The following is a 12785-nucleotide window of genomic DNA, read 5'->3' as shown; positions in this document are numbered from 1 at the left end:
TTTATGCATTTAGACTTTTATACTATTGTGCTCAACAATCACGACTTAGTCGCCGCGCCTCGATTATTCCGCCATCACGATCGGGGTGTGACATGTTGCTTCCCATAACCACGGCATGTGTTTCGAAACGATCGAACACCTCGTTTAGATGTTCGGTTTCTTCACTGGCCACGGGGTTGAATCGTGACGACGACGAACTCTCCCCTTTTTTTGTATTATTGTTTCTTGTTATGCCGCGGGGTCGAGCTAACTCAGGTACTTGGTCGTCTTCGTCGTCTAAGTTAACCGCATCGTATTCTTCAACGAGGTTAAAGTTATGAGCATCGGAGGGTGTGTTGGGTGTGCTCGGATTTGTCGATGACGATGTCCTTGACTTTTTTGAAGGCCAGGATGATGAACCGGCTCGTCGAGCGAACGGAACGGTGGGTGCCCCGTTCCATTTCGCGCATCCCCTTAGTTTTTCCTAACATTTAAGTTGCTTGAATAGTTTCCCGATCCGCCCTTCAGGATACCCTTGAGATCGAAAGTCGCTTAATACTTGGGATTGGATGTCAGCGTCGCTTTGCCCACTACGCCAACCGAACTCGCGTAAACGGTTGTATATCCCTGCAAACTTTTGGCAATCCGAATTAGGGTTCTTCCAGTGGGCTTGAACCACTTCTTTACCCCGGTAATCTTCGGGTTTACCCATTAGCGCGAGCCAAGCTTCAAAATCTTTCCTCCAAAATATCCCGCCGGCTTGAAAGTTAGCTGCAAATTAAAATTATTTGTCACAATTAGTATACATTTTTAATAAACAATGAATAAATTTATATAAATAGTTAATATTAAAAACCTTACCGACGTCGGGATCCTCGGAAACGACGATCCAAGCCCTTGCGAGAGCTACTTCCTACTCCCCGCTCCATTGCTTGTATAGATCACGTTGTGCCATCGACTCACCCGGTTTTTGGCTAGCACCGGAAGCCCGTGCCGTCTGGGTCTCCGGCACCGTCTCAGGGTCCGGTTGGGTAGACCTGAACGCCGGCTTGAGGTTTTGGGGCATGAGGAAGTTGGCATACATGTTTAGGTTCGGGTTTGCTAAACCAAATGGGAAATTTTGGTTCGGTTGGTTTTGGGTGTTCGGGTTCCACTGCATGTTCACGTTTGGTTGGTTTTGCGAAGCGTGGAGTTGATCGAAAGGAGGGAATGGGTGTTTCGGTTAGTTCGGGTTGTTTCTAGGATTCATAATTAACGCCACGACTAACCTTTTTTCAATTAATGGGTTAAGACTTAGGGCATTTTAGTTCTGACGAAATTCACGAACCAAACACCCCCTAAAAACTAGCCGATCTTAAACGGACTAAGCGATCCATTCATTTATACAAATATATGAATTTTTATTTAGTATGATAATATATAATTTCGTAATAATCAATATTGCATATGAAATATGAATAATACAAATAAATAACACATATTTGATAAATTGGATTTTAATAACCCACCTGCATTGCCAACAGTTTATGGTTTGGAATACAAAAATCGAATTAACATGTATATTTTATATAAAAAGTTACTATAAATTAAAATAATTAAACCAATCCCAAACTCTAAGAAATAGTTGAGCTTTAACTTTATATAAGTGCTCGAATAAACCTACCTTAGAGCTCAAATAAAATAAATGGATCAACCTCAAGCTTGGCATACTCTGACACGGCTTGGCTTGACTCATCATTTACACCTCGTAGCTGAGTAACATATATTGTGTCTTGTCTTTTTCATGTAAATAATAACTACATGTTATAATACTAACCTAATATGCATTAGATTTGACTAAAGTATGCAACTTTTTTCAGCAAAGCTTCGAAAAAATCCGTCTTTCAATTATCTTGGATCAATAGTAGCAGTAAATCCTTTAGATTCAACGTCATTAAAAAAGAAAACTGATTCTTAAACCCCTTTCACGCACATGTCACTTCGAGGTACTGCAGAAATTTTAATTGCAAGGAGGGAATGGGTGTTTCGGTTGGTTCGAGTTGTTTCTAGTATTCATTTTGGTTGTATTTTTGATGAATTTGGTTATGTATAGTGTATGAAATGGATATGGTTTGAAGAAGAAGGGTATATGTGTGTGTGTGTCTGTGTGTGTGTATATATATATATATATATTGTTTAAAATAATTTTGTTTTTTGTTTTTTTTTTAAATTATGATCGTTCCCAACGGTCAAAACAATACTTTATTAATATTTTCAACATGTAAACGGTGACAAAGAGAATAACCCCCCCCCCCCCCTCCTTATCGCCCCACATTTCGCCGGGGTGGTGTTGTAGCCCACTTCGCTCAATTTTCGCCGCCCATTCTCGCCCACTACGGGCAGCCTAACCGGTCCATAATTAACGCCGCAACCAACATTTCCTCAATTAATGGGTTAGGACTTAGGGCATTTTAGTTCTGACGAAATTCACGAACCAAACACCCCCTAAAAACGAGCCGATCTTAAACGGACTAAGCGATCCATTCATTTATACAAATATATGAATTTTTATTTAGTATGATTATATAATTTCGTAATCAATATTGCATATGAAATATGAATAATAAAAATAAATAACACATATATGATAAATTGGATTTTAATAACCCAGCTGCATTCCCGACAACATTGCCAACTGTTTATGGTTTGAGATACAAAAATTGAATAAAGTAGTATATTTTATATAAAACTAGTTGTTAGTGGCTGGCTATAGATGATTAACTACCATTATTAACATAAGATCAAGTAGCGTTTAACTAACATCAAAGTATTGGCAGAGCATTACATATATATACACATTCCCAACTTCTAGGCTTATAATATGCGTCCAGTCAACAATTGTTGCAGAAGATAGATATCTGTTCCTGCACCTTTTTTGGTGCTTGCGGTTGTCCCCTATTGTGGTTGGCAAAAAGATGTTTCAAAACAGAATTGCAGTTTTTTTTCGTTCGGGTAGTCTTTAGATAAAGTGCATGCTCCTCGTACTTGTTAGGTTTCGCATAACCTGTATTAAACGTGGTGTTAGTATATTATTTTATGATGTAATAATGTGTTTTTTTCGGTTTCCCAAATATAGATGATACTTTTGGGTTTGCGGTTTTACCTTCGCCCAAAAAAGGTTGGTTTAGCGCGTTCCCAATAATTTCTGGTCTCTTTTTCAGGAGGCGAGTCATTACCTGTAGTTTTTAATGAGATCAGTTGTAGGTTATTTTTATGGCAGATAAAAAGAACACATTCCCATTAGAACATCAACATTAACGAAATTTAACTTCTATAAACACCACATTAGTGTATAATTAAAATCATTGTAACAGAACTTAGGAATTACAATTGCAGAAAACATTTGATTTAATAAAGTTTATACTTTTATCTATCAACGTGGAAAAATAACTTTGCTTTGAAAATTGCATATAGTAAATTATCAATAATGATTGATCAAAGATGAAACTGCATAAAGTAAACTATCAATAATGATTGAATAAAGGTGATGAGGGTTGTGAATTTATGTGTGAATTGTGTATTTATAGCCCATAAGCAGTACAAAAATTCCTTTTGATATATACACCACTTTCTTTAAACAGACCATATAAAACTAAAACCTAAAACTTGCAAATATTAGTTAAAATAAGAGGCGTAGGTGTTTAAGAGTGATTTGGATAAAACCCGTGTGAGTCTAGTTTTTGAACCATGCATAAGTTTTCGGTTGGTAGTGTAAAGAAGTTGAAATAATTGAGAGAGTGACATACGAAGAAGCAGTTGGACCTTTGTCGATGTGACAACAACGACAATCGATGGTTCTTAGTGGCAACTTTGATTCGTCAAAGTGCTTACATATCGACTATAGAGATACACGCACGGTGTTGTCGTGGATTAAAAAAAACAATTATAAATGCTACTGTTAACTGTTTGTAACAAATAAATAGGATGTTCTATGTAAGGTTGGTATTGGTACCTGGTGTTTTCAGAGTTAAGTAAGCCTTCATGTGTTCTTCAATGTCGTCTGAATTTGAGACGGTCACCAGGAATCCAATGTAATCTGTTATTGTTTATCATGTTAGTAGAAGCAGGAGCTAACTGTTTTAATTTGTCTTTGGTGTTGGTCTATAGCTGTTTTAGATGCCATATACTGAATGGGAAACTTTTTTTTTTCCTAAAAGTTTAACCAAAACCAGTTTTTGCCTTTTAATCAGTGTGTGTAACCCACTGATTACCGGTGTGAATGAGCTGACACATATAAATAAAATTAAAAAAATATATAGTTTTAGTACCTGTTAACAGAATGTTGTTCCTGCGGGTATTGAATCCGGGCATGTACGCCACAACAACAGATTAGCCACCGCGCCAAACTTAATATTATATATGCAATTTACAAATCCATGATATGTATCAAAAGTAGTGACTTTACATTCTGTGGCGCCAACAATCTAAATTATACTATATAGATAATAAAATTAAATTCATGCATTTTGACATATGTTTGCTTATATTTAGATTACCTCAGCCTCTTGTGTTCATCCAAACGTAACTGAAACTGTGTGTCAAGATGTGGACTAAACCAATAACACAAAAACTTGTAAATACTCGTTATTCAACAAAGATTAGAATTCACGCAATGAAGCAAAATAATAAGCTAATTTCACTTAATGTGGCTCAAATCTGTTTGACAATCAGAGCAAGAAGATTACACCGCCATGGCTGCAATAGAGGTTGCAAGTGGAGAACTCAACACATATCAAGCACTTACCGTCCTCCAATACTGGCACGCCAAGCTGCAGAGAATCTCATATCTTGACCCAATTGACATTGACTAAAAGGATGACCAGTCACCAAATTGGTGGCGTGAAGAACATAAGGTCTATTACTTTCAAAATGTTTAGTTTAAAAGCAAGTAATATATGTTGCATCGAAACCAGAACTGAACTGCCTATTAATAGGTAAAATACCCGAAGGTGACCCGCAATAGCATAAATGCGCAAAACAACCAAAGAGAAACAATAACGAAACAATAATGAGGCTCAGATTTCTATTTCTGAACAGTCAAAAAAATAGATATGAAACAACATGGCTGCAGGTAACCGGTTGCCATGTGAAAGAAAATTCAAACACATGGCCGTCTCGGTTGCCTCGCCAAGACACGTAAGAATTTCATCTTTGTTAAAATTAATTCATCATCATAGCCGCGTATTAGAATTCTATACATGATAGATATAAAGATAAAATATAACTTTACAAACACTTACTAAATCTCGGTGGAAACTTGGTTGAATAAACGATCTTTTCCGACAAATATGCCCTGAACTCAACATACATAATGCCAAAAACATGAACCATCATTATGCAAATATTCTAGCAACTCATGCCGCTAAAAGCAAGTAAGAATATAAACAAACACCACATTATCTATATAGATTAAACTCGAAATTGGTGCTAGAAAACTGTTTCTGAGATCACCGATGAGACAGTCAAAGTCATCGACAGCCACAATTGTCACCGAGAATCGTATCCGGCAACCACCCGAGACATTAGGATTATTGGATTCGTACAACCAAAACCCTAACACACCTTACAGCTGTTTAACCACAACCAAAATCAACACCTGTATAGTGTCACCCGATGTCTATAGGGCCTCGATACAACCACAAAACCCACTATTACAGTCGTCTGACTCATCGAAAAGCACAATCGTAACCGCGAATAGTAAACGGTGACTGCCACTGAGACAGTACCACCACCTAGGGAACCCGGCAACAGTCGGGGTGAATCGTAACCGACAACCACCACACAACAGCCACCTAAGGGAACCCGACAACAATCGTTGGAAAACTGGTTGGACTAAAGCACAATTGATCTGATTGTGATAAAGCAGAGAGAGAGACACGTATGGTCGACCCAAGAGACGTGCACGTGGGCTGCAACGTGGACAACGTAAGTTGGCACGCTAAAATAAACTGTGACGCCAAACTTTCCAAATATACTTATTAGATAGTTTATTATAATTAAAAATAATTAAACCAAGCCCAGACTTTAAGAAATGAGTCGAGCTTTAACTTTATATAAGTGCTCGAATAAACCTGCCCTAGAGCTCAAATAAATAAATGAATCAACCTCAAGCTTGGCATACTCTGACACGGCTTGGCTCGACTCATCATTTACACCTCGTAGCTGAGTAACATATCTTGTGTCTTATCTTTTTCATGTAAATAAGAACTACATGTTATAATACTAATCTAATATGCATTAGATTTGACTGAAGTATGCAACTTTTTTCAGCAAAGCTTCATAAAAATCCGTCCTTCAATTATCCTAGATCAATAGTAGCAGTAAATCCTTTATATTCAACGTCATAAAAAAAAAAGAAAACCGATTCTTAAACCCCTTCACGCACACGTCACTTCGAGTTACTGCAGATATTTTAATTGCAAAATCCGATCTAATTTATCGTAATCGATTAGTTAACATGTTGGGTAACCATACTCTGAACTGTCAGTGCAACTATTAATTTGAATTTGAAAGAATAAACAATTTTGATTTATATTTCTAAATTCTAAGGGGTTGTTTGGTAGCCTATTAATGGTCATTAAGATGTTACCTCTTGATAATTCATAACCTCTTAATTGTTAGGAGTTAGTCTTAAGTCTAAATGGTTAGGAGGAAACCATTAAGTGGTAGCTTCTTAACCATTCAGACTTGAGCATCTCTTATCTATTAAGATGTTATTAAGAGGCAACCAAACAACCCTTAATTCTTAAAATTTTTAATCAAATCTATTCAAGCATTGTTGAGAAAAATAGCCTATGAAAACTAGGTTAAAAGCGATAGATAGCCAGCCTGGTTCTGGGTTCGAGTGGCATTTCACCTTCAACAACTTTTTTTTCCCTAAATTCTATCATTTAAGCCATTAGAGAAAAAAAAAAGCAACTCAAAACACAACCTTATAAGTGTGCCAACATACAGGTAAGAACATGATCTACCAAATTACAAAAGTACCATCTTCACCAAACTCACTTTACAAGAAATCCCAAAGCATATTATAGGGGAGTAAGGGGGGGTGTTTGGATTGCTTATTTTCATCAACTTATAATTTATTAATTTCTTAAAAAGTAATAAAGTGTTTGAGATTGCTTATATTGTGAGAGAAAAAGTTTCATAAGTTCCAATTTTATAACTTATTAACTTAATAAAAATTTTTAATGAGGTAAAATAAAGAATCTCAAACACCTCCTAAATGTGCCAGCCACTAATAAGCTATTAAAGATCTCGCAAAAAGCATGAACAAACATAGTTTAAGCTTACTTGTGCCTAAATTGCAGCATATGTTGTAAACAAGCACAAGCTTGCCTAGGCTCGAATGTCCAAACAAGCCTATTATTTATATGGCTTATTGGTTTTAAATACTCTTAACTTTAACCCAATTGTAGATATCACTCCTAGCTTACGAAATGTTCTCCAACACTCCCAAATTTTAATATATTTTCTTCTGGCACTCCCGGGGTAACGTCCACCCTGGATAAAGGTCTATGAGGTGTGGGATGTCTTCCCTTCCTGAGTTAGTGCCAAAAGAATAGTAAGCAATGATCATGTTGCCAGCATGCTATGCGACTAGTCGATTATCTTACTAAGCTAAGAACTGGATCTCCATCCAAGAAAGTCAATAGATCTTTTTTATGGCTTTCAGTGCCCCTAGCACGAGATCATCGAACTGCACTTTAATTAAGAGGTTCACTTCACTGCTGGTATGCTTTAGGACTCTTCACTGAATGACGACTGACTAGCGGATTCAGGGAACGAAGATGGCCCTCTACCTACATCTCTACTGGACTCCTGACTGTTAAGAAACTTTTGCTTTTTGCCGAGGGAGAAAGGCTTCACTCAAGGTGATAAGTGGAAATGCTAACCGAACACGTCCAAAAAGTCTCGTAACGAGGCTAAAGGGGCTTGATTCAAGTCCTCTGGGTCGTCCACTAAGTGAGGTCTCATTGGGAGAATTGGGAAGAGAGAAGGTCAGCCTCCCACTATGTGAAAGAAGAGCTTTTCTCTCATATTCACTTCTATAGAATAGATAGAATAGCCGCAGCTGAAGCGACACTAACTTCGTTAGTGTTTGGGGTAAAAATGTCATTTTTCAAAGTTCAATGATTAAAAACAAAATTTTGTTAGTTATATATTACAACACCCCTCTCCTCCCAACCACCACCTCTCTTCCCTGCCGACAACCACCACCGCCTTTGACATATACCCCGGAGAAGAAGACGACTCATTATCCGACACCGAAGAACCCAATCACCAAACCCACAAACCACCACCACCACAACCGAATCCTCAAACCAACCCACCTCAACCCGACTCGGAATATTCGACACCGAGCAACTCGACGACTCACCGAAGCCTACTTCAAAAAATAACCCAAATCCTCGAATCCGACGAGTTCAAGAGGTGGTGGTGGTGCCTTTTACCACTTCATGTTTGTGCCTTTTACCACTTCACCACCGTCACCTAGCACCGTAACCCCACCACCGCCGACCACCACCTCCACATCACCTCCGGCAACCACGAACCCACCACCATTTTCAGATTAAACACTCATTCCGGCCTCTTCCGTAAGAAAAAAGGCACCAAAACCCTCGAATTTAACGGGTCAAGATTCGAAATTTGTTACAATCTTTCAGCGGCTCAATACGGCTCCAGCGTCGGCGCCAGAGCCGAGCCGAGCCGATTGAAGGGTATTCTGTGCTAATTAACATCAATTCCGAACTGGGTTTGTTGATCAGAGACATGTCGGATGAGAAAATCAAAACTTTTAAACGGGTCAGAAAGTATCGTTTAATTTCCCGGAAAGAATATTATTCCGGAAACACTTTGTACTCTAAACGAGGTGGTGGTTTGTGGGTTTGGTGATTGGGGTTCTTCGGTGTCGGATAATGAGTCGTCTTCTTCTTCGGGGCATATGTCAAAGGCGGTGGTGGTTGGTAGCTGTATGTGGCGGTGGTGGTTGTCGGCAGGGAAGAGAGGTGGTGGTTGAGAGGATAGGGGTGTTGTTATATATAATTAACAAAATCTTATTTTTAATCCTTGAACTTTGGAAAATGACATTATTTACCCACCAAACACTAACGAAGTTAGTGTCTCGTTACCCCGGGAGTGCCAGAAGAAGATATGTTAAAAGTTGGGAATGTTGGAGAACATTTCATACGTTAGGAGTGATATCTACCAATGGGTCAAAGTTGAGAGTTTTTAAAACTAATAGGCCTATTTATCTATAATATATATAAAGCTATGTGAGTGACCTCTTAAATTTTAAGAGGTACCAAACTTATTGCTTTTAGTACAAAATGCATAAAATTAAGACATTTTAGGGGCAATTTTGTATTTTGATAATTTTGTCTTTTAGCAAATGCAAAATCTTACGGTTTATTTTTAATTTATTCAAAAATAAATACAAGTTTGGTCCTTTAACTTTAATCACATTTTGTTAATTCATATAATAATTACATATATACCCCTTATTTTAAACCAACTACCCCGACGACGTTTAAAAGTTTATAACTTTTTCGCACGCTAATATTTTTTTTAAACATTATACCATTAAAACGAGTATTTTATTCTCTTTAATTTGAGTATGGTATTGCTATACTTTTTTCATTCAAAAACTTAACGTGTTACGTGATTACTATTAAAGATCGGCAAACGAATCGAGCGGGTTCGGCCGTTCGGGTCATGGGTCTAAAAGGTTAAGGTTGGAATGAGTCGATACAAAAAGATTAATTCGGTTTGGGTCAGGACGGGTTTGGGTTGAAAGGAGTCGACTCATAACAAATTTTGGTTAGAAAATTATCAAGCGAAACGGGTTACTGGTCAAGGGGAGTTCAATGTAGCCTTAAGTGCACACCAACACCTGACTGGGCGTGCACAATCGTTGTGTGACGTGATTATTAACACCGGTTAAGATTCTAATGCCGCAATACGAGTATAATATCGTTGGGTTACGCGCGTATTATTATGAAGTCACGCACATACAGAGACAGTAACACCGGTTACGCGTCCGATGTCATGTTTGCATGCATACGTCGCCGCATCACGCGGGCACCCAGCTAGTATATATAATTTGCATCTTATATAATTGCATAACAAATATTCTTGAATACATAACAAATATCATTATTAATGAAATAGATAAATATTTAGTAAAAAGTAAATGATTTGAGGTCGAGTTTTCGATCTTTAGACACCCTTATTTGGGCCGAACAAAGAAACCCACAAGATTTTAATGAATTATAAGCTGAATATGTATTCTGTAAACAGAGTATGCTTGCATATGTGGCTAATTATTTTAATGAATCGATCCTGACCGAGCCCAACCTGAGTCGATAAAGCTGAGACTACCCAACCATTAATGGTCTGGTTCATTTCTTGCCAAATTAAGTTAAGGTCTGGTTCTGGGTCCTCATTTCTTGCCAAATTAAGTTAAGGTTTTAACACTTAATGATCTAATGCTGTATAAGTAAGAGTGGCCGAAAATATCAAGATAGCTTCACCAACTGCTATCCAAACACTGCGATCTACAAAAATTACAAAAATACCCTTTTCAACAAACTCACTTGTCAACAAGCACCCGAAACTTCACTCGCTTCTTCACAGAACCCTTTCTATCATACCCGATCCCTATTTTACTATGCATCAATTTCATAGCCAAATCAGAATTCCCCGATTTCCTCAACGCATTTATCAAAAATGTACGGACCCTCCCAGGTATCTCCCGACCCCGGTCCACAACTCCATCCGCCAACTTACAAGCTTGGTCAACACGACCCGCTTTGACCAAAACGTTAATCATATCTTCACACGCTGTCTCTAAAACCACCCCCATCGGTGCCAACTCATCCATAATCTTACATGCGCGCGACACTTTACCAGAAAGACAAAGCCCAGTTGAAAGAACCCGAAACGAAGCAGGGGTCGGAGTTATGCCCTTATTGATCATTAAATCCCAAATCTTTAATGCTTCTTCGTTTTGATGCTTATTAAACAACCCGTTCATTATAATCGTATATGTATACACTGTTTGATCACAACCGTCAGTTTCCATCAGGTTAAAAACCGCCAACGCTTCATCAACCTTATCATTTTTCAACAACGCGTCAATAAACGCATTGTAGCAGTACGAATCGCGACCACACCCATCACTAACCATTTCATCAAAAAGCCTCTCAGCCTCGTTTATTCTCCCGGATTTCCCGAAACCGTCTATAAGACTTGAATAAAACATCGCGTTAACTGCCACTTTATTCTCTTTACATAATTTAAAATACTCTAACCCTTCTTCCACCTTACCACTTTTGCATAAAGCGTTCACGATAACACCATACGTTACCTTGTCGGGGGTAAAACCGTCATTATTCATCCGGTCGAAAAGCCTAATCACCACATCTACGTGCCCGGTTTTCGCATACGCGTCCATTAAACTAGTGTAAATCGCAATGTTGGCTTTAACGCCCATTTGAATCATGTTTTCAAACAACACATAACCTTCCACCGGCTTCCCGTCTTTACAAAGACCAACAATCACTAAACTATAAACATGTGGCGGGATTTCAAGCTTCTTCTCCACCATAATATTATAAAGCTTCAAACAATAATCATAATCACCATCCGAATAAAAACCTTGAATCAAAGTCAAATAACTAATCTTATCAGGCTCCATATTCCTTTCCTCCATCTGCTTAAACTTGTCAAACGCGCTCTTCGTTTTCCCACACTTACAATACCCTTTGATCAGTGTATTATACGTTACCACATCCGGTTTAACCAACCCAGTTTCCATAACTTCCAAAACCTGTTCAGCAGACTCCATATACATCGAATTAACTAGCCCGTTAATCAGGAAATTAAACGTGAACAACGTCGGCTCGATTCTGTTTTCCTTCATTTCTTTCCAAACCCACAACAATTCTTCAACCAAACCAACATTCCCGAATGATTTAATCAACAAATTAGCAGACTTTATATTAATCAAGAAACCCTTTTGTTTAATCTCATTAAACACATACTTAACTTTCTCAACATCTTTACAGACACATAAAATATCAATCAACAAAGCATAGCATTCAAGGGTATGATGGTAATTACGCCCGCCGCCCTTTTGGGTATCTGCCCATTTGAAGAACCGGAAGGCTAAATCGGGTTGGGTTTTGACCCGACCCGAAGAGAGAATGTGGGAGACGAAATTGGGGGATAACCGTATGAACCATTTACGGCAAAAGGATTCTAGTTTGGGTTCCATTTGGGATGAAGCGTCGTCGTTTAAGAGGTTGGTGATTTGGTGGACCCATGGGGAGGGTTTGGGGTGCGTTGTGGTCAGGTCGGAGGTGTCGGTGGTTGGTTCGACCCATTCAGGCGGTGGTGGTGCGGTTGCGGTGAAAACCCACCGGTAATTAGGTCTGCAAATTGGGATGTTTGGTTTCAACAGGGTTTTCCGCATTGTTTTGTTTAGTTTTGTTTTATTAGGGTTTCGAAAGGTCTTATGCTGAAATTGTTTGGTTAAAGGGTCCGATAGGTCATTTACAAAATGTCTTAGTTTAATTTATATTTAACTGGCTTTTAACACAAACGGGTTACTTTTAGTTTTTTTTTTAATTATTGTTTATGTATATATTTTTCATGTAAGATGTATTTAGGTATTAAACTTATAGGTTAAATGAACTTATAAAATATGTTATATCTATTAGCTGCAGTTAAAACATAATATGTTTTGTTTATTGTTTATATCTCAA

General features: G+C 38.1%; 1 protein-coding gene and 1 long non-coding RNA gene across 7 annotated transcripts; both read right to left on the bottom strand.

Annotated features, from left to right (window-relative positions):
* Nucleotides 1-2727: 2727 nt before the first annotated feature.
* Nucleotides 2728-5477, bottom strand: LOC143594752 (uncharacterized). 6 transcript variants are annotated; one of them, XR_013146392.1, is made up of 5 exons: nt 5259-5477; nt 4704-4825; nt 3971-4054; nt 3122-3194; nt 2728-3022 (listed from the first exon to the last, which is right to left on the bottom strand). It is a non-coding gene; the product is annotated as an uncharacterized LOC143594752 (long non-coding RNA). The 6 variants fall into 6 exon arrangements; XR_013146393.1 differs by having other exon boundaries at nt 4704-4787; XR_013146388.1 differs by lacking the exon at nt 4704-4825 and adding an exon at nt 4545-4568.
* A 4758-nt stretch (nt 5478-10235) lies between these two features.
* Nucleotides 10236-12493, bottom strand: LOC143594754 (uncharacterized). The gene has a single exon (XM_077073991.1). It carries the CDS (start codon nt 12491-12493, stop codon nt 10610-10612), a length of 1884 nt encoding a protein of 627 aa, XP_076930106.1. The 3' UTR covers nt 10236-10609.
* Nucleotides 12494-12785: the final 292 nt, after the last annotated feature.

The sequence above is a fragment of the Bidens hawaiensis genome, unplaced genomic scaffold (genome assembly GCF_021521415.1).
Source record: "Bidens hawaiensis isolate Kalapana, Puna unplaced genomic scaffold, B.hawaiensis_p1.1 tig00044158_1, whole genome shotgun sequence".
NCBI classification, from domain to species: Eukaryota; Viridiplantae; Streptophyta; class Magnoliopsida; order Asterales; family Asteraceae; genus Bidens; species Bidens hawaiensis.
The sequence above is the reverse complement of the archived record's forward strand: the minus strand, read 5'-3'. Positions and strand labels throughout refer to the sequence as shown.

Excerpts from the sequence above, each read along its gene's own strand:
- LOC143594754 (XM_077073991.1), bottom strand. The coding sequence starts at position 12,493 with ATGCGGAAAACCCTGTTGAAACCAAACATCCCAATTTGCAGACCTAAT.